The sequence below is a fragment of the Oncorhynchus mykiss genome, chromosome 6, assembly GCF_013265735.2.
Source record: "Oncorhynchus mykiss isolate Arlee chromosome 6, USDA_OmykA_1.1, whole genome shotgun sequence".
Taxonomy (NCBI): Eukaryota; Metazoa; Chordata; class Actinopteri; order Salmoniformes; family Salmonidae; genus Oncorhynchus; species Oncorhynchus mykiss.
Genome location: NC_048570.1, coordinates 79,780,131 through 79,807,799, shown reverse-complemented (window position 1 = coordinate 79,807,799; position 27,669 = coordinate 79,780,131). Strand labels below are relative to the sequence as shown.

Genomic DNA, 27,669 nt, shown 5'->3' with positions numbered 1-27,669 from the left:
CCTGTGTATATAGCGGAAGAGGTTGGTTGAGTGAAACATACTCACGTGACGAGTGAGACTGTCTCAGCAGGTGGTCTGAAGAAGATCTAAATTACTGAGGCCTCTACCATCCTGCCCCTCTCTCTCTCTCTCTCTCTCTCCCTCTCTCGGGTAATAAGCAGTGTGTCTCCGACACATTCATCAGCCCTCTGAGTGTCTCTGTCTTAGATTAACTCCTATTCACAGTTAGAGTAACACAAGGTTTCTCTCTACTGCTCACTGATCACTCAGCTTTTAACAGACACGGATTTGCAATTTTCCATCACCTTTTAGACTTTGAGACTGGAGCGATTATGTGGTGAGGGACAGAGCGTGAGAGAGGAAGATATAGAGTGACAGATGGTATCTGTGGAGATCTGTTGATGCTGTGCTGCTGGTCTGCAGTGCTGGTGTGGTTGGTTGGCCAGGAGATGCGTGAAGGTTATTTGGTATGTTCCTGTACTCAGCCCTTGAACACCACCGCGATGAAGAAGAGGACAACTTCCAGGTAGACGACCTGTTTTATCTGTGTTCTAGAACTTCTGGTCTTCTACCTCCTGTTTTAGAATGCTGTCCTACTTCTGTTGTTCTAGAACTTCTGGTCTTCTACCTCCTGTTTTAGAATTCTGTCCTACTTCTGTTGTTCTAGAACTTCTGGTCTTCTACCGCCTGTTTTAGAATTCTGTCCTACTTCTGTTGTTCTAGAACTTCTGGTCTTCTACCGCCTGTTTTAGAATTCTGTCCTACTTCTGTTGTTCTAGAACTTCTGATCTTCTACCTCCTGTTTTAGAATTCTGTTCTACTTCTGTTGTTCTAGAGCTTTTGATGTGCCACTGCTGTGTTACAACTTCCATTTGACCTTTGATCTTAGCTCTCTGCCAGTAAACCACTGTACCCAGTACTTCTCTGAGTTAGGAGGAGGTGAAGAATTTCAGCCTGTTCCTTTGTGAAGGGAAGGATTATTGGTGCTAATCGTCTGTGAGGCCCTGTGTTGTTTAGAACCAGGAACAAAAAGCTATCGGAACGACGGAACCCTGAAAAATAATTGAAAATTCTTCTGACATAAAGCCCTCACTCTCGCTGGACACTCGGCCTCCTGTCTCAGGAGAGTGAGAGAGTTTGTGGTTGTGAACGGATCGCTGCTGTTCACACACACACTGCTGTCCACTTGGCAGCACTAGCAGCTCTGGTCTAATACACAGCAGGATTTAGTCTGATTACATTTATTAGTTTATCAATCAGAATACTGAGCCTCCCTCATTAGGGGGTCACTAGGAGCTCCTGGCTGACTAGTTTGGGGTGCCCCTGAGGGGAGCTCGGCTCTGTGGTTACTGGTTAGTTACCACAGCAAACATTGATTGGACTGCCTTTAACTGTGAAAATATTGTCTTGTATTATTTTGTGTTGACATAAGTTCAAATTGTATGTATGTACAGTCGTGGACAAGTTTTTGAGAATGACACAAATATTAATTTTCACAGTCTGCTGCCTCAGTTTGTATGATGGCAATTTGCATATACTCCAGAATGTTATGAAGAATGATCAGATGAATTGCAATTAATTGCAAAGTCCCTATTTGCCATGCAAATGAACTGAATCCCAAAACACATTTCGACTGCATTTCAGCCCTGCCACAAAAGGACCAGCTGACATCATGTCAGTGATTCTCTCGTTAACACAGGTGTGAGTGTTGACGAGGACAAGCATGGAGATCACTCTCATGCTGATTGAGTTTGAATAACAGACTGTAAGCTTCAAAAGGAGGGTGGTGCTTGGAATCATTGTTCTTCCTCTGTCAACCATGGTTACCTGCAAGGAAACACATGCCGTCATCATTGCTTTGCACAAAAAGGGCTGCTCCCAACCGTTCAGGAACAGTTTGGTGACGAACAATGCATTTTCCAGCATGATGGAGCAACTTGCCATAAGGCAAAAGTGATAACTAAGTGTCTCGGAGAACAAAACATAGATATTTTGGGTCCATGGCCAGGAAACTCCCCAGACCTTAATCCCATTGAGAACTTGTGGTCAATCCTCAAGTGGTGGGTGGACAAACAAAACCCCACAAATTATGACAAACTCCAAGCATTGATTATGCAAGAATGGACTGCCATCAGTCAGGATGTGGCCCAGAAGTTAATTGACAGCATGCCAGGGCAGATTGCAGAGGTCTTGAAAAAGAAGGGTCAACACTGCAAATATTGACTCTTTGCATCAACTTCATGTAATTGTCAATAAAAGCCTTTGACACTTCTGAAATGCTTGTAATTATACTTCAGTATTCCATAGTAACATCTGACAAAAATATCTAAAGACACTGAAGCAGCAGACTTTGGAAATTCATATTTGTTATTCTCAAAACTTTTGGCCAAGACCGTATGTATGTTGAATGTTCAGGGTAAGTCAATTAAGCAACCAAGTAGACCAGCTACAGCCCCGTTTGAACTGTACATTGGCCCATGGTGTCCCTACTATAGTGATCTCTGATACAAGGAGCCAATTTGTAACGTTGTGATTCATTATATTTCTGTCTCCTCTCTCCACAGTCCCAGAAATCCTGGATAGAAAGCACTTTCACCAAGAGGGAATGTGTCCACATACTTCCAGTGTCGAAAGACCCCCACAGGTATCAATCAATCAATCAAATGTATTTATAAAGCCCTTTTTACATCAGCCGATGTCACAAAGTGCTATACAGAAACCCAGCCTAAAACCCCAAACAGCAAGCAATGCAGATGCAGAAGCAAGAGGAAGAAACCTAGAGAGGAACCAAGCTCTGCGGAGTGGGCATTCCTCTTCTGGCTGTGCCGGGTGGGGATTATAACAGTACATGGCCAAGATGTTCAAACGTTCATAGATGACCAGCAGGGTCAAATAATAATAATCAGTGGTTGTAGAATGTGCAACAGGTCAGCACCTCAGCAGTAAATGTCAGTTGGCTTTTCATAGCCAATCATAGAGAGAGAGTCGAATGCAGCAGGTCCGGGACAAGGTATCACATCCGGTGAACAGGTCAGGGTTCCATAGCCGCAAGTAGAACAGTTGAAACTGGAGCAGCAGCAGGTGGACTGGGGACAGCAAGGAGTCATCAGGCCATGTTGTCCTGAGGCATGGTCCTAGGACTCTGGTCCTCCTAGAGGAGAGAGTTAGAGGGCGCATACTTAAATTCACACAGGACACCGGATAAGACAGGAGAAATACTCCAGATATGACAGAGTATGTCTGTCTGTCTTTCTTCTGTCTCTTTCTCTCGCATGTATCTCTCTCTCCCGTCCCTCCACCCTTGAGTGTTTATTACCTGCATGGTGGGGTTAGTACACTGCAATCTGTAATTACACTGAGTGTGTCTGTAAAGGCCAGAAGGTGAAACTTAACCACTACTGTAGTAAGTAAGAGTTGGTGTTAGGGCAGGGTGTAGCCCAACTACTAGGTTATCCTCCAACAGCCAGCCAGCCAAGGGTGTAACTTTGTGTTGGATATTGGAAGGGTCAGGGTCAATTGGTTCCAGTGTCAACACACAGGGGGTCCGGGGGCTTGGGAGATTTTATTTTATTTGCTGTGAAATGGTTGTTTCTGTTGACTTTCTAAGGGAAAATGCATCTATACCCCAATCACAACTGCAAAAACCAATATTTGTCTATATTACTTCCTACTCTTAACAGTTAACAAAAAGCCACCACCACACCCATTATTTAACTACATTTGAATGTCAAAGCCCATTATTCTATTTGTGTACCCTTCGCCACGCTTGGCTAGTACATGGTCTTGAATAACTCATTTCTTATACCCAACTAACTTGTTGTAGCACTTGGGCTATAGTCTGCAAAGATGAGGAGTTGAACTTATAGTGCCTTATAACTCATTCTCACCTGATGACCTGTTCGTCCTCTCCATGCCTCAGCATGGGGGATGCTCACTCTCTATGTTGCCTGTCTTTGAACCCTGCCATAATCATATGACGAAAATGTCTGGCCTTAACAATGATGGGGTTACCCTATAAAGACGAATTACATTCTGCTTTTATTAGCTAAATTATTGATTTACTGTCTGGGAATAAGTATAGCTAGCTAGCTGACTGCATAGTACCAGTCTATTGTAAATTGTACAGTGTAGATGGCTATGTAGCCATTCATTTACTTAGTCTACTGCACTCCTTCAATCTTATGTCTGGCACTTTTCTTGTCTTTTGTATTGGCACCTCCATTAAGCTACTTTTTCACTAGGGTGACCACTGACTCACTGAGTGCTGCTCATCTGAAACTGCAGCTGGAAAGATGAAAGGGAAGATCAAGATACTGTGCTAGCTTGCTAACGTTAGCCTAGCTAAAATAGCAAACCTAGCAGTGCATCACTTGGTATAAAACTGTTTTTATACTATTATCTCATCACCAATAGTTTGCTAAATAGACAACAACCTAGGACTACATTTTGTAAAATGTTCATGAATTTTTACTCTTTTTAAACTTTCAAAACATTTCTACATTGGAGCGCTCGTGAATATAGCTTCCCAGGGCTCAAGACTAATGTTGATTCAGGAGTGGCACCGGAGACAGCGTCTTCCATCAACAAAGCACCAAATTATGGAATTTCTTGTGGAAGAATGGTTTGGCATCCCTCCAATAGAGTTCCAGACACTTGTAGAATCCATGCCTATGCACATTGAAGCTGTTCTGGCAGCTCGTGGTGGTCCAATGGCCTATTAAGATGCTTTATGCTTTCTCTCCATGTCTCCCATCCCACCCATGGCATTATTAACCGAAGCTAGCAGAGCGGAAACTAAAGCCTACTGGAGGCACGGTTCGTTCAAATCAAACCCAAGAGCGGAGAGAAAGGCCAGTGCCTGTTTCGCACCGCGTATCATCCACCTTGCACCTCTGAGCGGAGAGAAAGGCACCGCGTATCATCCACCTTGCACCTCTGAGTGGAGGCAGTCAGCAGTTGGAAAGTAGCCTAGACAAAATCAGACCATAGAAATTGAGGGAATTATTTGATAAATACTTCCTTATGCCATTGAAACCAGCTTTCTTTCATTGTTCCAGCAGCCAAAGACACAATCCTAGTCATATTAGCAACCCATGCTAGTTGTTGCATCTTTAGATCTCCCCTCTTTCTAAATGCTTTTTAGTGTCTTCCAGCTACTTGCAGTCTGGAACATTCATGCAGAGCCTACTGCTGCGTGTGCATTGTTGTGCTTATTCTGATCTGTTGCATCAGCCTAATTGCTTTGTATTTATGTTTTATATACAGTGGTTATATGAATTTTGGATCTGTTTTGAACCGTCCCAGACATCTAATTTTTAAAGTCCCGGGGCGAGAGGGACACCTTTTTAATTTCGAGCCCTGTAGCTACGTCTCCTCAGCAAACAGCACAAAGAGAGAGAGGTAGTGCATGCTGCTGAACTGTTACTGCAGGGCTGCAACCTCTGGGGACCGAGCGCAACCTAAAGCGTTTTGAGGCTGGGGGATCCAATTGTAAAATGAGGAGCAGGTGTTGTCTGTTTATAATCTGACAATATAATATGATGGTGTGACGTGTAGGCTAGGTTGTGTGTGTTGTGTTTAAGGCTTGTATGAACTTGAAGGTCTCCTGCCGCTTAGTACTGTAGTATTTCCTACTTGAACTTGCTGGAATGTGACATTGCAGTGCTGGAATTCTACAGAGGTCCCGTTTGTACACTTTTCACACTACTGAACCATGCTGGCCGGGTTACAATGCTGCAACTGTGTTGGGAAAGACGATCTGAAAAGAAAAATCCAAGCACAGTACGGTTTGGGTTCGAGGCAGTGTGATGGGGTGCTAGTGTGTGTGGTGTAAGTGTGTGGTAGGTTAGTCATTCAGTTCACCACGTCTACTGGCCAGCTAGACACTCAAATAAGTCGGCTCTTTTCAAAACATGTATTTTATTGTGAGGTACTAACAAAAGATTTCACACTGGCTATTTTTCCAAATATGACATCAATCGTTGCCAGTTTACCCTCAGTGACACGCATTCCATCCCCACACTCTAAAAGTAGTGGTTCCCAACCTGGTGTCTTGAGAGTTCCTTAAGGACCTTCCATGCTGCAGACATTTTTTGGTACCCTTCCCTCAGATCTGTGCTTCAACACAATCCTGTCTCGGCGCTCTACGGACAATTCCTTCGACCTCATGGCTTGTTTTTAGCTCTGACATTCACTGTCAACTGTGGGACCTTATATAGACAGGTGTGTGCCTTTCCAAATCATGTCCAATCAGTTGAATTTACCACAGGTGGACTCCAGTTGTAAAAACAAGGATGATCAATGGAAACAGGATGCACCTGAGCTCAATTTCCAGTCTCATAGCAAATGGTCTGAATATGTTTTTATTTTTTATACATTTGCAAAAATGTTATCTGTTTCCACTTTGTCATTACGGGGTATTGTGTGTAGATTGCTGAGATTTTTTATTTTTATTTCATCCATTTTAAAATAAGGGCTGTAACGTAACATGTGGAAAAAGTGAAGGGGTCTGATTGCTTTCCGAAGGCACTGTGTCTATATACACATCAATTACACGAAAAGCAGAACACAAACATATGAAACAAACACTTTCTTCAGTAAAAAGGCCATCTAACGTCTTCCTGAATTTCCCCTAGAGCCACCAAATCCACCAACTTTAGGCACTTTTGGAGATAATTCCTAACTCGGTGGAGATCATATCCAATATCAGCTTTCTGTATAAACTAGAGGAGTCTGTTGGCCCGACCAACCAGTGCTCCCGCACATTGGCTAACCGGACTATCTGCATTGTGTCCCGCCACCCCCAAATTGCCAACCCCTCTTTTACGCTACTGCTACTCTCTGTTCATCATATATGCATAGTCACTTTAACCATATCTACATGTACATACTACCTCAATCAGCCTGACTAACCAGTGCCTGTATGTAGCCTCGCTACTTTTATAGCCTCGCTACTATATATAGCCTGTCTTTTTACTGTTGTTTTATTTCTTTACCTACCTATGGTTCACCTAATACCCTTTTGCACTATTGGTTAGAGCCTGTAAGTAAGCATTTCACTGTAAGGTCTGTATTCGGCACACGTGACAAATAAACTTTGATTTGATTTATATATCGGTGTGAGTGTTATTCAATCAATGCTAGTTGGTTTACTTATTGATCATACTAACAACACTACTGCTTCCTGTGAAGTACAACCCCGAGATGGGCTAACAATGGGTACATGATGAACGTGTCTTCAAACAAGACTAGATCGAAACTATTGTCTGGGTTCATCCCTCTTATTTTATAAGGCCAGGTTACAGCTAAACAAAAGTATGTGGACATCCTTTCAAATTAGTGGATTTGGCTATTTCAGCCACACCCGTTGCTGATGGGTGTATAAAATCTAGCATACAGCCATTTAATCTCCATAGACAATCATTATCAGTAGAATGCCTTATTGAAGAGCTCAGTGACTTTCAACATGGCACCGTCATAGGATGCCACCTTTCCAACAAGTCAGTTAGTCAAATTTCTGCCCTGCTAGAGCTGCCCCATTCAACTAAGTGCTGTTATTGTGAAGTGGAAACATCTAGGAGTAACAACAGTTTAGCCGTGAAGTGGTAGGCCACACAAGCTCACAGATCGGGACCACCGAGTGTGTAGCATGTAAAAATCATCTGTCCTCTGTTGCAACACTCCCTACCGAGATCCAAACTGCCTCGAAGCAACGTCAGCACAAGAACTGTAAGTCGGATTTCCATGGTCAAGCAGCAGCACACAAGCCTAAGATCACCATGCGCAATGCCAAGCATCGGCAGGAGTGGTGTGAAGTTCGCCACCATTGGACTCTGGAGCAGTGGAAACGCGTTCTCTGGAGTGATGAATCACCATCTTCACCATGGCATTCTCTTAACCAGCTTCACCTGGAATGCTTTTCCAACCGTCTTGAAGCAGTTCCCACATATGCTGAGCACTTGTTGGCTGCTTTTCCTTCACTCTGCAGTCCAACTCATCCCAAACCGTCTCAATTGGGTTGAGGTCGGGTGATTGTGGAGTCCAGGTCATCTGATGCAGCACTCCATCACTCTCCTTCTTGGTCAAATAGCCCTTACACAACCTGCAGGTGTGTTGTCATTGTCCTGTTGAAAAACAACGGATAGTCCCACTAAGCCCAAACCAGATGGGATGGCGTATCGCTGTGATAGCCATGCTGGTTAAGTATGCCTTGAATTCTAAATAAATCACAGACGGTGTCACCAGCAAATCACACCTCCATGCTTTACGGTGGGAAATACACATGCGGAGGTCATCTGTTCACCCACACCGCATCTCACAAAGACGCAGCGGTTGGAACCAAAAGTCTCCAATTTGGACTCATCAGACCAAAGGACAGATTTCCACTGGTCTAATGTCCATTTGCTCAGGTTTCTTGGCCCAAGCAAGTCTCTTCTTCTTATTGGTGTCCTTTAGTAATGGTTTCTTTGCAGCAATTTGACCATGGAGGCCTGATTCACACAGTTGATGTTGAGATGTGTCTGTGACTGGAACTCTGTGAAGCATTTATTTGAGCCGCAATTTCTGAGGCTGGTAACTCAAATTAATTTATCATCTGCAGCAGAGGTAACTCTGGGTCTTCCATTCCTGTGTCGGTCCTCATGAGAGCCAGTTTCATCATAGCGCTTGATGGTTTTTACGACAGTATTTGAAGAAACTGTCAAAGTTCTTAAAATGTTCAGTATTGACTGACCTTCATGTCTTAAAGGAATGGTGGACTGTCGTTTCTCTTTTGTTTATTTGAGCTGTTCTTTCCATAATATGGACTTGGTCTTCTACCAAACAGGGCTATCTTCTGTATACCACCCCTACCTTGTCACAACACAACTTAATGCATTTGAGCCAATCAGAAGGAAAGAAATTACACAAATTAACTTTTTAAAAAGGCACACCTGTTAATTGAAATGCATTTCGGGGGACTACCTCATGAAGATGGTTGAGAGAATGCCAAGAGTGTGCAAAGCTGTCATCAAGGCAAAGGGTGGCGACTTTGAATAATCTCAAATCTAAAATTTAATGTTGATTTTGCACTTTTTTTTTTGGTTTCTACATGATTCCATATGTGTTATTTCATTAGTTTTTTGAGGTCATCACCATTATTCTACAATATAGAAAATATTAAAAATAAAGACAAACCTTTTGAATGAGTAGGTGTTCTAAAACTTTTGAATGGTAGTGTAGGTATATAATGTATGTATAATACTTATATTTTACTTCATACTCTAATGTAAAGATGTGTTTGTTGATGTTGTTTCAGATGCCTTCCAGGATGTCAGATCTGCCAGCAGTTGGTGAGGTGAGTCTTTGGCCCTATTCTGATCTCTCAGCCAGACGTGAGCGCAGTCCTTGACTCAAGACCCTGGGACCTCCTCAATTCAACCAACCTCTTCTAAAATACTGTACTGACATAAACAATAACTGGTATTAAAGTTCTGTGTGGAAGTGTCACCTAGTCTCTATTGCACTCCACGCCTATGGTTCTTCACTGTATGTAGTGCTGTATCAGTGGCAGTCGGTGCCGTTTTAAGATGAGGAAGGACGATTTTTACTATATTTTTATGAGCATGCCGTTATTTCTGTTACAGCATATTTGATGACTGTCATTCATATTCACCCAACTCAATGTAATATCGTTTAGGTTACTACATGATAGTCCAATAGTTGCAAACGAGAGTTTCTATTGGACAAATTAATGTATGTGTATTCCTGTTTCGTTACGTTTGCTCCAGTTTAAGAAAGTTTTTCGGCGGAATGAATACACCCCTGATCACACGCAAATACAGTTCACTTTCATAGCAGCCACATACAAACAGCATGATCACTTTGCTCGTTAATTCCTTCTCAAATCTATGTGCTTTCTTCATCTCACCTTTCCCCTTCATTTGTGGGCTTCAGTGCACAACACATCAGCTGTCTGTGACCAGGCGAAAAAACCTTTCCATGCCAAACCTTTATATCATAACCGCTAACCTCTACATATAGCCTACGTCGTTGTCACCATATTAGCCAATATCAGTCAACATAGCTACTAGATCTAACGTGTTAGTAAACCCGCTACAGTCATGCAGTACAGTTAGCAAGCAGTTTAGCAGTTACACCGGCGGGCCCCGGTGGCAATACATTTATAAAGCTTACCCTGACTTGGAAAAGTTCCAGTGTTGAATAGCCATACCCAGCTAGCTAACATGGCATCCCTCTCTGTTTGAGCCAGGTGTTTTGAGTAGGCTAAACTAGCTAGCTGCATTCGCTAGCTAAAGTAAGCGAAAGTAAAAAATATAAAATGAATATAGTTTGTGCTCTCGATCTCTCTGGCTTCTCCTTCATTTTAAAATAAATGTAATTGTTCATAACTGTTCAACTATTGTCTTTCTCTCTCTTTGAGTCAACTACTCACCACATTTTAAGCAGTGCTAGCTAGCAGTAGCTTATTCTTTCAGTACTAGTCATTATCTGATCCTTTGATTGGGTGGACTATATTTCAGTTCAAGCTGCAAGAGCTCTGATAGGTTGGAGGAAGTCCTCCGGAAGTTGTCATAATTACTGTGTAAGTCTATGGAAGGAAGTGAGAACCTTGATAATCCTAGGTTTTGTATTAAAGTCAATGTACTCTGAGGACGGAAACTAGCTGTCCTCCGGCTACACCATGGTGCTACACTACAGAGTTCTGCTGAGGCTACTGTAGACCTTCATAGCAAAACCGTGTGTTTTAATCAATTATTTTGTGACACGTGAATATATTTAGTATATTTTTATCTAAAAAGGATAACATTACTATTATTATTTTTTTATTCACTGAGGATGGTCCTTCCCTTTCTCCTCTAAGGAGCCTCCTCTGTACTGTATATAGTACTCCACTGTATATTACTGTGTATATAGTACTCCACTGTATAGTACTGTATATAATACTCCACTGTATATAGTACTTCACTGTATAGTACTGTATATAGTACCCCACTGTATATCACTGTATATAGTACCCCACTGTATATCACTGTATATAGCACTCCACTGTAAATGTCTGTGTATGTAGTACTCCACTGTATATTACTGTGTGTATATAGTACTCCACTGTATAGTACTGTATATAATACTCCACTGTATATTATTGTGTATATAATACTCCACTGTATAGTATTGTGTATATAGTACTCCACTTTATATAGTACCCCACTGTATATAGTACAGTACTACACCTCGGTCCTGAAAATAAACCATTACCTTCCAGGCTTTGTGTGTCAGGAGGAACACATCATCTCTCTGAGAGAGGGTGTAGCAGGACCTAGACTGCCCTGTGTGTGTGTGTCACTTTATAGAAATGTAGAGGGGTAAAGTTGATGATTCATATGGGGCTCTGATGTGTCTGTGTGTAAAATAATATTTATCTCTGTGTTCCCCCCCCCCCCCTCCTCTAGATGCTGCTGTGGTCGGCTGGTACGGCAGCATGCTGGGTTTACAGCCAGCCTGGCCATGAAGTACTCAGACGTGAACTTGGGTGGGGGGGCAGAGGGTGGGGTGCAGCCGGAGTTGGAGGAGTGGGCTGTGGACAAACACACACAGGAGAGCCCTACAGACGCTTACGGCATCGTTAACTTCCAGGGAGGGTCGCACTCTTACAGAGCCAAGGTAGGGTGGAGAGAAGCTTACACACACACACACACACACACGCACTCTCTCAGATCTCCATGGTGGACCTCACAGAGATAGACACTCTCTAAGCGCTTAGCTCAACAAATCAAACCAGTGTCTCAGTCACATTGTCTCTGGCCATCGCCACCAGCTCCAAAGGTATACATTATAAGACATCCTTTGACCTGGCCTAGCATTCTGGAAACTCTTCCCTGAGCTGAGCAGCCTAGCCTGTCTAGTCTGCCTCCATAGCCAGCGTGTGAGTCCCAAATGTCATCATATTCCCTGTATAGTGCACTACATTTGACCATGGCCCATTGGGCTCTGGTCAAAACTAGTGCACTATGTAGGTAAAAAAAAGGGTGACAGTTGGGATGCAGACACCTATACAACACCTAGGAAAACACTTTTACCTCAGACTAACTTACTTACTTAGGCCTGTGTATTCCCTTGCAAAACATACGCAATGTTTTTGATGAGTCACCTCCATCCCTTTTGGGCTAAACTAAGTGTTTATTATTGGTTATTCTACATGAAGTAGGTGAATATAATCACACAACGCCATTTAGTCTACTATTTTAGAAACAGCAGTGACTGTAATACGGGCAAATCCTCCTCTTAAAACTCCAGGTTTATTATGCCTTGGAACAAGAGAAGGGGTTGTGTGGCTGTGAGACTGAGAATATCCTTTACGGTACGTTCAGGACCGCTTTCCACGGCCCAGATTGACACATTTAATGGTGACGATGTATCAAGCATGTCCATGTAGGTCTGGGAAATCCACCCTCAAAGACCCCAGTGTTGACATTGGAACATCATTAATAATCATCTTAAGCTCGAGTTCAAACTTTAAAATTAAAGATGGGTGTATTTTGAAAGGACTGCAACATTTAGTTTGTACAAGAGACGTTCAAACCCTCCAATCTCTCCTTTCCTCTCCTCCTCTCCACTCCTCTCCTGTCCCCAGTATGTGCGTCTGTCCCATGACAGCAGGCCAGAGAGCATCCTGAGGCTGATGCTGAATGAGTGGCAGATGGAGCTTCCTAAGATCCTCATCTCTGTCCACGGAGGCATCCAGAACTTTGACCTGCACCCCCGAATCAAACAGGTGGTGGGGAAGGGCCTGATCAAAGCTGCTGTCACCACCGGGGCATGGATCCTGACAGGAGGGGTTAACACAGGTGATACACATACACACGGGCATAGAAAAACGCACATACGCACAGATTCGAGCAAACTCTCTCACACACAGTGACTTCCTGTTCTTATTAGGTAAAAGACACACAGTCGGGTGTTCTGCCTTAGCAGAGTTGTGTGTCTCCATCCCAGCGCTACTGGGACCTATATACTGTGTTTAACTCATTATGGAGACCTAATGATAATGGTTGACTCCTTACTTAATGACAGTGTTTAACTGATTACTTAGTGGGTTAATTAACCAGACTGGTGTTTATTCTGACTGGTCCTGATAGTAACACTCAGCTACAGCAGACTGGTTGTCCAGACAACTACACTAGTCTGTTTTGATCCATTGCTTGGTGTTGATTGGTTGTAATTTAACCCCTGACCCCCAGGTGTTGCCAAACATGTGGGTGATGCGTTGAAGGAACACTGTTCTAGATCGTCAAGGAAGATCTGTACAATTGGAGTCGCTCCCTGGGGCGTCATTGAGAACCGCAATGACCTCATCGGGAGAGACGTGAGGAACACACACTCACACACACAAAAGTTTGTTTTTTACTGTCCTTGTGGGGACCAAACAATTGATTAAAATCCTATTTCCCCTAACCTTTAACCTCTAAACCTAACTCTCAAACCTAAAATAGCCTTTTACCCTGTGGGGACCAGAGAAATGTCATTTTCCTTGTTTTACTATCCTTGTGAGGACTTCTGGATAGTGAAACCAAAACACAAACAAGCACATCACAATACTTATTTACCCAGTATTTATTTTAAGTGGTCAAAAATATCTGCTGTCCAGTCTGAGTAAAGTGTGTGTGTATGTTCCAGGTTGTAGCCCCCTACCAGACGTTGCTGAACCCCCTGTCCAAGCTCAACGTGTTGAACAACCTCCACTCCCACTTCCTGCTGGTGGATGATGGGACGGTGGGGAAGTACGGAGCTGAGGTCCAACTACGCCGCGAGCTGGAAAAACACATCAAACTGCAGAGGATACACGCACGTAAGACACACACACACACACACACACACACACACACACATACATGATAAACACATCAACCTGCAGAGGATACACGCACGTAAGAGACACACACACACACACACACACACACACACGATAAACACATCCAACTGCAGAGGATACACGCACGTAAGAGACACACACACACACACACACACACACACACACACACACACGATAAACACATTCAACTACAGAGGATACACGCACGTAAGAGACACACACACACACACACACACATACATGATAAACACATCAACCTGCAGAGGATACACGCACGTAAGAGACACACACACACACACACACACACACACACACGATAAACACATTCAACTACAGAGGATACACGCACGTAAGAGACACACACACACACACACACACACACACACACACACACACACACACACACATACATGATAAACACATCAACCTGCAGAGGATACACGCACGTAAGAGACACACACACACACACACACACGATAAACACATCCAACTGCAGAGGATACACGCACGTAAGAGACACACACACACACACACACACGATAAACACATTCAACTACAGAGGATACACGCACGTAAGAGACACACACACACACACACACACACACACACATACATGATAAACACATCAACCTGCAGAGGATACACGCACGTAAGAGACACACACACACACACACACACACACACACACACACACACACACACATGATAAACACATCAACCTGCAGAGGATACACACACACACACACACACACACACACAATAAACACATCAAACTGCAGAGGATACACGCACGTAAGAGACACACACACACACACACATGATAAACACATCAACCTGCAGAGGACACACACACGTAAGAGACACACACACACAATAAACACATTAAACTGCAGAGGATACACGCACGTAAGAGACACACACACACACACACACACACGATAAACACATCAAACTGCAGAGGACACACACACGTAAGAGACACACACACACACGATAAACACATCAAACTGCAGAGGATACACGCACGTAAGAGACACAGACACACACACACACACACACACACACACACACACACACACACGATAAACACATCAAACTGCAGAGGATACTTTAGCAATAAGGCATGAGAATCGTGGATTATAGTGAATTACACACAATTCTGGGCTGTAGTTAGGCACAGTGGGAAGCTGCGTGCCGGGAAACAACCCTTGACTCTGTTATTCATTATCATCTACAGGTTTGAGTCTGTTATTCATGATCATCTACAGGTTTGAGTCTGTTATTCATGATCATCTACAGGTTTGAGTCTGTTATTCATGATCATCTACAGGTTTGAGTCTGTTATTCATGATCATCTATAGGTTTGAGTCTGTTATTCATGGTTTGAGTGCCTTATTGCTTATATAAAATGAGTAAATTCATTTTATTCATCTTTCCACCCAGTTATAGTGTCTGGACAAACCCCAGTTGTGTGTTCTATTTATGTGGTTGCTTGCCAAAAGCACATTTTTTTTGTTTGTTTTATTGGCACATTACCTAGCCAAGTGGACTGGTCGTCCGTTCTAATTGAGAAAGGTTACTATGCAGGCTAGCAATTTTTCCTTTTCTAGCTAAGCAACTAAAGCTAACACAATCACACCAAGCAGCTGGAATGACAGCAAACTAGCTACATTTTTGTTTGTTTCACCTTTGTTTCTATTGCCATTTCTTTGGATATATCCATAATAATTATGCTGATGCATGAACAGGGCCGGCCCGCCCATTAGACAGGATTAGGTGGTTGCCTAGGGTGGCAGATTGACGAGGGCGGCATTTTACGAGCTAAACTGACCAGGAATCCCCTCCAACAACACATAACGCCTCACATAATTCTGCCCAAAAACAATGAAAACGTATCTCGCCCAATGGCATACGGGCTATTTAGGTGAGTGCTGATACCACCCCATGATAAGGAGTGCCCACTTTGCCAAAGTCAGGGTTGCAAAATATTTAGCTTGTCCATTCCCAGCATGCCTCTCCAGGGTGCTGTTGGAGATGAGCAGAGCGGCGGTGCTCCACCAACACTCAAGTCACATAACATGAATCATGTAGCCTATAGTAGAAAGAGTAGTAACCTGTGGTTTTTCTGTTGCCTACAGACTGGAGACCATATTTATGACAATGTTATGAGACAGACACTTTTTTTTACATCAAGCACGTCTCTTTGACCAAATAGCCCTATTAAATAAAAATGCAATTCAATATCCTAAAACCAGGATGTGTCCAAATAAAATGGACAATATGGAATTAAATGAGGCTTCTCACGACTGCTGTCTGGGAGTTTCACTCCGTGGGCTAAATGGTCATGAATCAATTGTAGGCCAATTTGTCCATTTTTTTACGAGCTGATCATAGCAAAGAAGAAAATACTTGTGTATTTCTGGCTGTAGAAAACACACGGATTCTCACTGAAATGGACTCATAACTCCTGATAATCTTGGGTATCTCATATGCAGATCTTAAATAGACAAAATGATTAGTCTTCAGCCTTGGTCAGGAATCCGGATTAGGCTAATAAAATGCTACTACCTGTTTTACAATCAGTAGTACATGGATGGGCATTCATAAAATTGCATTGTGGGCTGTCACTGTAGGCTACACTATTCTAGTTTTTCTGGGATAGGAGGAGGGCGGTAATTTTTTCTCGCCTAGGGCGGCAGAACGGCCAGGACTGGGCCTGCCTGAATTCACCTGGCTCAGAGAAGCTGTCTGTCTCGTCCAGACACGTTCAGTCTCATTTTGCACGTTGAAGGTTGCATTCCAACATTGTTGCAGAGATTGGAGAGGCAGACTGCAGGGTTTAGACAAACCCCCACTGTTGCAAACCAAATGTTAGGCTAGAAACATGGGGAAATAATGTCAAGATGCTGTTTCCGGTAGAGAGAAAGGTTTTGAATAGCCTGGCTGGGCTGTGGGACAGTGAATGCGCAGTGATAATTCAAATTGAACTGTTAACAAGCATTACCTGAGGATTATCGTAAATAAATAATGACTATCAACCAATTAGCATCCAGGATCCAAACGTAACGTTTTATAATTATTATTTCCACCCCAGGCGTCTTCTCTGCGGCTGTGTGTTGAGAGTACTTTAACACCTGAAGGCAATGTCTGAGAATAATGGTCAGGTCCAAAATTATTGGCACCCTTGATAAAGATTAGCAAAAGAAGTCTATCAGTCAGTGTCTACTGTAGTTGCTGTATCTCCGCCTTTTCTGTCTCTGTGTGGTGCTTCTAAGTGCCAGTGTGTGACAGAGGCAGTTACCAGAGACCGGCTATTATCACAATAACCTTAGATCCCCTATTATTAAAATAGCCTAGGCAGACACCCATACAGAATGCACACCCACTGTTATTATGGTGTGGCAGTCTGCTGACCTGCTGAAACACCCTCTTAAAATGGAGCTTTAAGACCTGTCACATGTCTCTCTTAACCCTTTACTGCTTTCCTGTTGTCATCACAAACAGAGACCAATAGAATACAGCATCTCGATGAACATACAGTGTTAATATTTGAGATGTTTCCAATGTTCTTAACAGCATATTTAGTGATCTTCTGGCTTTCTCTCTCTTTCTCTGTCCTTTCTTTCTCCCTCCCCCCCAGGAATTGGTCAGGGTGTTCCTGTGGTAGCGTTGATATTTGAGGGGGGTCCCAACGTAATTCTGACAGTGTTGGAGTACCTTCAGGAGACTCCACCTGTTCCTGTGGTGGTCTGTGAGGGGACTGGGCGTGCTGCTGACATGCTGGCCTATGTCCACAAACAGACTGAGGAGGGGGGGTGAGACACACATTCTTCTAACAGATTGCATCACATATAATGGGGTTCCACAGGGTTCTGTGCTAGGACCGTTACTTAGAGGAATGATCGTGGATGTAACTTCCTTTAACCCTTCAGGGGTCTACCTGACGGTGTGGAGATAGAAATCATCGCTACGATCAAAAAGACGTTCAACTTCAGCCACAGCGATGCTATACACCTCTTCCAGACCCTTATGGAATGTATGAAGAGCAAAGAACTGGTAAACACATGGTTAACTCACAGTGAATACATGGAAATCTATTCCACATCAGGTAACTGATACAAGCAGTAGAATCAGATTTTAAAAAACAAATAAAAATACACCTTATGGAACAGCGGGGACTGTGAAGAGACACACACACACACACACACACACACACATACAGGCACAGACACACACACAGGCACAGACACATAAGACACACATGGATGTTGTTTTGTAAATATGTGATAGTGGACTAAATGTATTGGGTAAAGTGTTCTGAAATGTAATGTCATGTAATATTTCAAATTGTATATAACTGCCTTCCTGGACCCCAGGATGAGTAGCTGCTGCCTTGGCAACAGCTAATGGGGATCCTTAACAAATACTGAATGAATTTTAAGAAAAAGCTGAATCCTACAATGCATACTGTGTCGTCTGTTCATAGTCTGATTAATATAATGATACTGATGACGCTTATCGTTTTTCATAAATACCAGAACGTATTGCATTACTTTAGATTTTTTAATGACCATGTGGGTTTTTCTCCCTCTCTCCTTCCTCTGAACGACAGATCACTGTGTTTCATATCGGCTCTGAGGACCACCAGGATATCGATGTGGCCATACTGAGGGCATTACTGAAAGGTGTGTTGGGTAACTTCATCTCAGTGTCCTGTTGTTTGACTGACAGAAGATCTGTGCCCATGACTCCCCTCTGACCTAGAGAAAGGGAGAGGGCAAATGAAAAGATCCCAATAATAAAACAAACAGAAGGGCGAGACAGTGGGTTGTGTAACCAAAGTTTTCATTTTGAAACTGATACTATAGATATGTTTTGAGAAGTCAACACTCTCCTCCCTCCGTCTGTCTGTCTCTTTCGTCCTGCTCTCTCCCTCTACTCCTGAGCTCTCCTACTATCTATCTCTCTCTTGTCCTGAGCTCTCTCTTGTCCTACTCTCTCGCTATCTCTCTCGTCCTCTGTTTCTCTCACTATCTCTTGTCCTGCCGCTATCTCGCGCTCTTTCTCTCGCTCTCTCACTTGCTCTCTTTTGGGGTTTCCCTGTGGGTCTCAGAGGGGCTTATTGCTAGACACTCCGAGACCCCATTCTCACAACACATAAAGCTGTCCTCTTCTCACTTTTCTTTGTTCTATTCTATCCGATCTGGCTCTAACACAGAGGGCAGGAGAGCTCTGAAAGGATAGGTATTCACATGAACTAGTCTGTCCCTGTGTATTCAGTAGTTGTGTGTCTATCTATCAGTGGTCTTCTGTCATTGAATAAGAAGTTCAGACAAATGCAGGAATGTGTTCAAAGTCCGCCCCACGCAGCTTGTCTACCAGCTATGTAGATCCCGTAGTAGAGGAACCAGTCCAGTCAGTTAAGAGTTCAGGACATTCTGACTGAGCATAATAGATCCCCAGCCAGCAGGAAAATATAAGCCTGTCAAACCAGCATTAGTCTTGGTACACCAGGAACACATCCTCAATAGAAGGCCTCAATAGCTCATTCGACCCTAAAGGATACATACACAAGCATATGGAAATACCTTTAAAATAGCTGTCCAGTGTTTCCAGATTTCTATGAAATATGACCTACACTGCTCAAAAAAATAAAGGGAACACTAAAATAACACATCCTAGATCTGAATGAATGAAATGTTCTTATTAAATACTTTTTTCTTTACATAGTTGAATGTGCTGACAACAAAATCACACACAAATTATCAATGGAAATCAAATTTATCAACCCATGAAGGTCTGGATTTTGAGTTACACTCCAAATGAAAGTGGAAAACCACACTACAGGCTGATCCAACTTTGATGTAATGTCCTTAAAACAAGTCAAAATGAGTCTCAGTAGTGTGTGTGGCCTCCACGTGCCTGTATGACCTCCCTACAACGCCTGGGCATGCTCCTGATGAGGTGGCAGCTGGTCTCCTGAGGGATCTCCTCCCAGACCTGGACTAAAGCATCCACGAACTCCTGGACAGTCTGTGGTGCAACGTGGCGTTGGTGGATGGAGCGAGGCATGATGTCCCAGATGTGCTCAATTGGATTCAGGTCTGGGGAACGGGCGGGCCAGTCCATAGCGTTAATGCCTTCCTCTTAGCCACATCAGCTAATGAGCCAGCTCGGTGATAATGAGAAGTCTCCTCTATGAGGAAATATGAGACGTGTCCTCTATGAGGAAATGGTCTGTTTGAAATACAACTTTGAGGTGGTGTTTTTGAAGAGGTTGTTTTTTTCCTGTATTTTATGCTTTGGTCACATGAGTATAGGAAGAGTATGATTTGTGTTAGAGTTAACAGATTATGAGCTGTTAAACGTGAGATTTTCTCTGGACAGTTACTTTAAGATGTCGTCCATAAACATATCAGATGAACCGTAAGGTTACAGAGACATGTTTGTAGATATGGAAATGTCCCGTCTCCCACATCAGGATTTACAACTTGAACTTTAAACTTTACCAAAAGGAAATCCTGTAGATTAGAGTGTACATTGGATCCCATGTTAGGAAATGGTTCTGTGTAAAACAGTAGTGGTGATTTTAGTATGGTAATTCATCTGTATTATTCTGTATGGTTGTTTCTGTATTGTCCTTCCCCAGCCCTGTTCTCTAAATCCTGCTGCTAAGTCAACAGGAAACACACAATTAATGTGGCTTTGCCTAGCAATTAGTTTGTGTGTGTGCTTACGCTGCTGCTACTGTTTATTATATATCCTGATACCTAGTCACTTCTAACCCTATCCACATGTACATACTACAAACTACCTGGTACCCCTGCACATTGACTCAGTACTGGTACTCCTCGTATATAGCCTCGTTAATGTGTTTGTTACTATTTCCTTTTTATTTAGCTAATATTTGTCTTTTTATCTCTGCATTGTTGGGAACGGGCTCGTAGGTGAGCATTTTCCTGTAAAGTCTACACCTGTTGTATTTGACGCATGTGACCAATAACATGTAATTTGTGTGCTGCTCCTCCAGGCACCAATGAGTCTGCATTTGACCAGCTGGTTCTGACTCTGGCCTGGGACCGGGTGGACATCGCCAAGAACCATGTGTTTGTCTATGGACAGCAGCTACTGGTACGTCGATCTGTGGCTGGCTGGCTCTCTTCGGCTCTTTCTCTGGCTGGCTGGCTCTCTCTGTTTATGTGGCGGTCTGTCTGTGTGGCTGGCTTTCTGTCTGTCTGTGTGGCTGGCTTTCTGTCTGTCTGTGTGGCTGGCTTTCTGTCTGTCTGTGTGGCTGGCTTTCTGTCTGTCTGTGTGGCTGGCTTTCTGTCTGTCTGTGTGGCTGCCTTTCTGTCTGTCTGTGTGGCTGCCTTTCTGTCTGTCTGTGTGGCTGGCTTTCTGTCTGTCTGTGTGGCTGGCTGGCTCTCTGGCTGTCTGTCTGTGTGGCTGGCTGGCTCTCTGGCTGTCTGTGTGGCTGGCTCTCTGTCTGTCTGTGTGGCTGGCTCTCTGTCTGTCTGTGTGGCTGGCTCTCTGTCTGTCTGTGTGGCTGGCTGTCTGTCTGTCAAGACTGCATCTATTATGAACGTGCTGTTCATCAGTATCAGCCTAAATGGAATAAATGTCATTTAAACCCCAAATATCTCCTAAGCTAGCCACTCCAGAGTCAGTGGTCCTATATGACCCAAGGGACAGGCTACAGGAAGACTGTTTATTTTGACTAATCTGAACTGGTCTGGTGTATTTATTCATTGTTAGTGCAGTCAATGTTGGATCCATGTTGAGGTGTGTGTGTGTGTGCGCAGGTGGGTTCGTTGGAGCAGGCCATGCTGGATGCCTTAGTGATGGACCGTGTGGAGTTTGTGAAGCTCCTGATTGAGAATGGAGTTAGCATGCACAGGTTCCTTACCATCACACGGCTGGAGGAGCTATACAACACGGTAACACACACAGCTCACCAATTTCACACACATACATGTAATGATGCTCCACAGGGCTCTATGCTGGTACCATTTACTGTTCTCATCACACGTGCAACTTCTCAATTCTAACGTTTGATTCGTATTCTGTCAAAATCATTTCTAAACGGTCTGTTTATCCATGGTCCTGCTGGGCATAGTGTTTTTATCTGTGTCTCTTCTGTTCCAGAAACAGTCCCCTACCAATCCCACGCTCTTCAACCTCGTAAGGGATGTCAAACAGGTGCATCTTTGACTTCTTGTCAACCATTGATTGTCAAAGTTTGAATTAATTTGAACAATAGTAATTGATGATGATGATGGTGTTGTTGATTAGTATGGCTCACTATGACTCTAATTGTTTCCAGGGTAATCTCCCCCCTAACTACAAGATGACCTTAATTGACATTGGCCTGGTGATAGAGTACCTGATGGGCGGGACTTACAGGTGCAACTACACCAGGAAACGCTTCAGGATCATCTACAACAATCTCCATGGCAACAGCAGGGTAAGGGTTAACGGTTAGTGTTAAGGGTTGAAGATAAAAGGTTAAAACGTCAGTTCGCTTCAGGGTCAAGGGTTAAAGTCATTGTTCACACAGGTTATTTTGATCTTTGACTGATTGATTCATTTAGAGTAATGGTGAAAGTAAACTGTTCTCTATCTTTTTCTCTGTCTCTCTCCAGAGGTCAGGTCGCCACTCTGCAGGGCCTGGGTCCCACCTGAGGAAGAGCCAAGAGTCGTTCAGTATCCAGGCCGACAAGAAGGAGAAGACCAGGCACAACCACTTCATCAAGACTGCACAGCCATACAAACCCAAGGTACACACACACACACACACGCACAACATGGAGAGTCATATTTGAGAACACACTGTGACTTGTGTGATGGCAAGAAACAGCCTGTCCACTGATGACCTTGTGGAAATCTAAACCAATGTAATCTGACCATGCCTGGAGTATGACAGTGTGTTGCTGGTAGGCTGCACAAAGATGCAGCAAGCTGCACTGGATAAGGTACAGGAAAGGACAAGCAAGATAATAACAAACAGAGACATCCCACTGACCCTTCCACCACTACAGCCATGGAGAGAGCAAGCAGCAGTAAGATTGATCACTGACATGCACCAACCTGACCACCGTCTACAGGATCTCCTACCACAGAGAAGGGGAGAGTACTGGCAGAGTCCTCCGCAACCAGAACCAACTGTCCAGCATCAACGCAAGGAAAAATGGGCTGAAAAATTCTACCATTGACATCTGCCATCAGACTTTTTAATAACAAAATGTGACACTTTAAACTGTCATTTCTTTTTTTATTTAATGTAGTATCTTGTTTTTGAAGTATTGTCTGAATGTAACTGTGCATTCTGCATTACTCTTGTTGACTGCGAGCATGAATGAAATAAATCAATCAAATCACTACAAACCCAAGGTGTGTACACACACACACACACCCACAGAACCGAGCCATCAGATTATTCAAATCGCCCTCTTGACGCCCACCCCTCTCCCTCTTAGTTGGAGTCGGCGACAGACCAGTCCAAGAAAAAAGCCAAGGAGGAGATTGTTGACATCGATGACCCAGAGACACGCAGGTTCCCGTACCCGTTCAATGAGCTGCTGATGTGGGCCGTCCTGATGAATAGGCAGAAGATGTCTCTGTTCTTCTGGCAGCATGGGGAGGAAAGCATGGCCAAGGCCCTGGTGGCCTGTAAACTCTGTCGCTCCATGGGCTATGAGGCCAAGAAGAGTGACGTGGTCGACGACACCTCCCAGGAACTCAAGGACTACTCCAAGTATGACACATTACACACCAAATAACTAGGACACTTCAATCCTCACTAATACTCAAGACTACTATAATATGTGACAGATTACATACTAATACTTTAAGTACTCCAAGTATGATGCATTACTACTAGTAGTCACTAATACTCAAGGCTACTTGAAGTATGAGTATTACTGAGTATTAGTATGTGATGTATCAGACTATTTTTGTGAGTCAAGTGACCATGAGGAGCTGTGTTGTGGTGACTGATGAGGATGTTAATGAAGGTGTTTTCAGTGAGTTTGATACCGTGGTATGTGTGTGTCATGTTCAGAGGGATGATGTCTGGAGTAATGTAAGGTTGATGATGATTATTATTTCATAGTGAATTTGGCACCCTAGCAGTGGACCTCCTGGAGCAGTCATTCAGACAGGATGAAACCATGGCGATGAAACTGCTGACCTACGAACTGAAGAACTGGAGTAACAGCACCTGTCTGAAGCTGGCCGTGTCGTCGCGGTTACGACCCTTTGTGGCTCACACCTGTACCCAACTGCTGCTGTCAGACATGTGGATGGGACGACTCAACATGAGGAAGAACTCCTGGTACAAGGTGACACTGCCCAGCAATGCAGTGTATATATATATATATATACACACACACACACACACACTCAATAGTGTTCCACATGGCTCTGTGCTTGGATGGTTATTATAGATGTATTACGTTTTTCCAGGTGATCCTCAGTATCCTGGTCCCTCCTGAGTAAACATAAATAAACATATACAATAAATATATTTAAAAACTAAATATAATAATGTATATATCTCTAGGTGATCCTCAGTATCCTGGTCCCTCCTGAGTAAACATAAATAAACATATACAATAAATATATTTAAAAACTAAATATAATAATGTATATATCTCTAGGTGATCCTCAGTATCCTGGTCCCTCCTGAGTAAACATAAATACATTTAAAAACTAAATATAATAATGTATATATCTCTAGGTGATCCTCAGTATCCTGGTGCCTCCTGCAATCCTCCTGTTGGAGTACAAGACAAAGGCAGAGATGTCCCACATCCCTCAGAGTCAGGACGCCCATCAGATGACCATGGAGGACAGCGAACACAACTTCCATAACACCACCGACAACATACAGATGGTCAGAATCAATATGACAGAGTTCATCTCATCTGTTTTCTTTTCTTATCTTACTGTGTCTGTTCTGGCAAGTACACTGGTGCTACTGGTATTCTGATGATCCTGGGATTTAGCTATGAGGGTCCTGGGGTTTAGCTATGAGGGGAAGCTATGATGATCCCGGGGTTTAGCTATGAGGGGAAGCTATGCTGGTCCCGGGGTTTAGCTATGAGGGGAAGCTATGAGGGTCCTGGGGTTTAGCTATGAGGAGAAGCTATGATGATCCTGGGGTTTAGTTATGAGGGGAAGCTATGAGGGTCCTGGGATTTAGCTATGAGGGGAAGCTATGAGGGTCCTGGGATTTAGCTATGAGGGGAAGCTATGAGGGTCCTGGGATTTAGCTATGAGGAGAAGCTATGATGATCCCGGGGTTTAGCTATGAGGGGAAGCTATGAGGGTCCTGGGATTTAGCTATGAGGGGAAGCTATGATGGTCCTGGGGTTTAGCTATGAGGGGTAGCTATGAGGGTCCTGGGATTTAGCTATGAGGAGAAGCTATGCTGATCCCGGGGTTTAGCTATGAGGGGAAGCTATGCTGATCCCGGGGTTTAGCTATGAGGGGAAGCTATGAGGGTCCTGGGATTTAGCTATCAGGGGTAGCTATGAGGGTCCTGGGATTTAGCTATGAGGGGAAGCTATGAGGGTCCTGGGATTTAGCTATGAGGGGAAGCTATGAGGGTCCTGGGATTTAGCTATGAGGGGAAGCTATGAGGGTCCTGGGATTTAGCTATGAGGAGAAGCTATGATGATCCCGGGGTTTAGCTATGAGGGGAAGCTATGAGGGTCCTGGGATTTAGCTATGAGGGGAAGCTATGAGGGTCCTGGGATTTAGCTATGAGGGGAAGCTATGAGGGTCCTGGGATTTAGCTATGAGGAGAAGCTATGATGATCCCGGGGTTTAGCTATGAGGGGAAGCTATGAGGGTCCTGGGATTTAGCTATGAGGGGAAGCTATGATGGTCCTGGGGTTTAGCTATGAGGGGTAGCTATGAGGGTCCTGGGATTTAGCTATGAGGAGAAGCTATGCTGATCCCGGGGTTTAGCTATGAGGGGAAGCTATGCTGATCCCGGGGTTTAGCTATGAGGGGAAGCTATGAGGGTCCTGGGATTTAGCTATCAGGGGTAGCTATGAGGGTCCTGGGATTTAGCTATGAGGGGAAGCTATGAGGGTCCTGGGATTTAGCTATGAGGGGTAGCTATATGAGAGAGAGGGTTGGACTGCAGTGCTCTCTTCATTCATGGTTTCTTAATTTCTGGTGCTGTGGTCTGTTTTCAGTCTGCATGTATATATATGGACATATACCTGTCTATACAGTCTATTAAAGAGGCGTTATTAAACATGATTCTTCTCCAGGATGTGTTCCAGGAGGCGAAGGCGGATGACAACGTGGAGGTGAAGGATGAGGCGGAGACACAGGTCCGCTCCCGAAGACTTCCTCTAACCAGGAAGTTCTACGCCTTCTACCACGCCCCCATCGTCAAATTCTGGTTCAACACGGTATGAATCCCTAGCCCCTGGCTCTACCCCCTCCATGTGAGCTGACTAGCAGACACTCTGGGCCCTACTATGTTTAATGGTACAGCAGAGTTCTGACTACCAAGGTTTTCCCTGTGGAGCCGCTAAGCAGCTTAAATGGAAGGGATGTTTCCTTTCTCCTCCTGGGATATTTCCTGTATCCTGCCCAGTGTGTGTGTGTGGATGAGTTCATTTTGAATCGCATTGTGTCCCGGGTGGGTGGAGATTTCCCTTTTTAGAAAGAATATAATTGTCTAAAACTGAGCACCACTTGCCCAGTGTGTGTACTCTGAGACCAGGGAGGGCTGACATGAAACGTGTTCATGTTGAGAGGACCGAGGGAGGCTGGGGCGTGTGTGTACTTTTCCAGAGCTCTACCTCCCACACCCTGCATACTTCACACACACACACACACACACACACACACACACACACGTACCCTCAGGTGGTGTTCCAGGTGCCCTGGCTTCATTTGCATGTCCTGATAGCATCAGTAGAACAGTCCTTAACATAACTATATCTGCTGTACCCAGATCAATGCTCATCTACCCCACAATCAACATCAACATAATTATGCTGCCTGCCACACAATGATCCATCTCTCACTGCATGTCTGTCACATCATGATCTCTGCCTCCACATAATAACCCTGCCTGCCCCCGTCAGCACTGATCCCCACACTGATCAGTCTCAGTTTAGTCACGGCCCTCCAACAGCCACACACACCCTACCTAACCCCCGGGCCATAGTTAGAATGACTGATGTCTAGGGTGGGGGGGGGGGGTCTGTATAATGGCTGAGAGGTGTTGTTGAATGCTGTAGTTTCCTTCACTTCATGCTTCGCTAGTCAGGCTCACAGTGTTCACCTCTAAAAAGACCTGGGGGTATGTCACAAAGCAGGAACAAAGTAGGACTGCTGATATAGGATCAGTTTAGCCTTTTAGGTCATAATGACCCCTACAGATCAGACTTTTTCAAACCTCTCCTCTAACGGCCCTAAACTAGCACACCGGTTTTACCTGGTCGAGGGCTTGATGATAAGTTAACTAGTTGATTCGGGTGTGCTAGTTCTGGAATAGTTCAAATACATGGAATATCTGGGGGTCTCTGAGAAAAGGTTTGAGAAGGGTTGATATAGATTTTAAATAAATAAGATTATATGGACGGGGGGGGGACACTTTTTAAATATGGGCCCTGGGCATTGTCTTGGACAAGGGTTTAGTAACAATAAAGAAGCATTTTCAATCAGCTTTACGCTTACCTGGTTCTTTCTGTATTAGTGTGTGTGTGTGTGTGTGTGTGTGTTACCAGTATCGATACTGGTATCACAATACTACAATACCAGTATCACAATAC

At 43.9% G+C, this 27,669-nt stretch overlaps 1 protein-coding gene across 4 annotated transcripts in view; it reads left to right on the top strand.

The window, feature by feature from the left end:
* Positions 1-27,669, top strand: part of LOC110526654 (transient receptor potential cation channel subfamily M member 7) — an 89,201-nt gene that overhangs the window by 16,867 nt on the left and 44,665 nt on the right. Inside the window, exons 1-19 of one of the 4 annotated variants that reach the window (XM_036981029.1) lie at positions 235-526; positions 2,565-2,644; positions 9,296-9,334; positions 11,451-11,661; positions 12,632-12,845; positions 13,239-13,363; positions 13,675-13,846; positions 17,511-17,685; positions 17,803-17,926; positions 18,483-18,555; positions 20,901-21,001; positions 21,670-21,804; positions 22,013-22,066; positions 22,191-22,331; positions 22,510-22,644; positions 23,344-23,621; positions 23,979-24,207; positions 24,606-24,761; positions 26,152-26,295. In XM_036981029.1, the coding sequence (XP_036836924.1) occupies positions 470-526; positions 2,565-2,644; positions 9,296-9,334; positions 11,451-11,661; positions 12,632-12,845; positions 13,239-13,363; positions 13,675-13,846; positions 17,511-17,685; positions 17,803-17,926; positions 18,483-18,555; positions 20,901-21,001; positions 21,670-21,804; positions 22,013-22,066; positions 22,191-22,331; positions 22,510-22,644; positions 23,344-23,621; positions 23,979-24,207; positions 24,606-24,761; positions 26,152-26,295 (2,643 nt within the window). In that variant the 5' untranslated portion in view covers positions 235-469. Of the gene's footprint in view, positions 1-211; positions 527-2,564; positions 2,645-9,295; positions 9,335-11,450; positions 11,662-12,631; positions 12,846-13,238; positions 13,364-13,674; positions 13,847-17,510; positions 17,686-17,802; positions 17,927-18,482; positions 18,556-20,900; positions 21,002-21,669; positions 21,805-22,012; positions 22,067-22,190; positions 22,332-22,509; positions 22,645-23,343; positions 23,622-23,978; positions 24,208-24,331; positions 24,380-24,605; positions 24,762-26,151; positions 26,296-27,669 lie in introns of those variants that run through there. The other 3 variants (XM_036981028.1, XM_036981030.1, XM_036981031.1) reach the window with 3 other exon arrangements.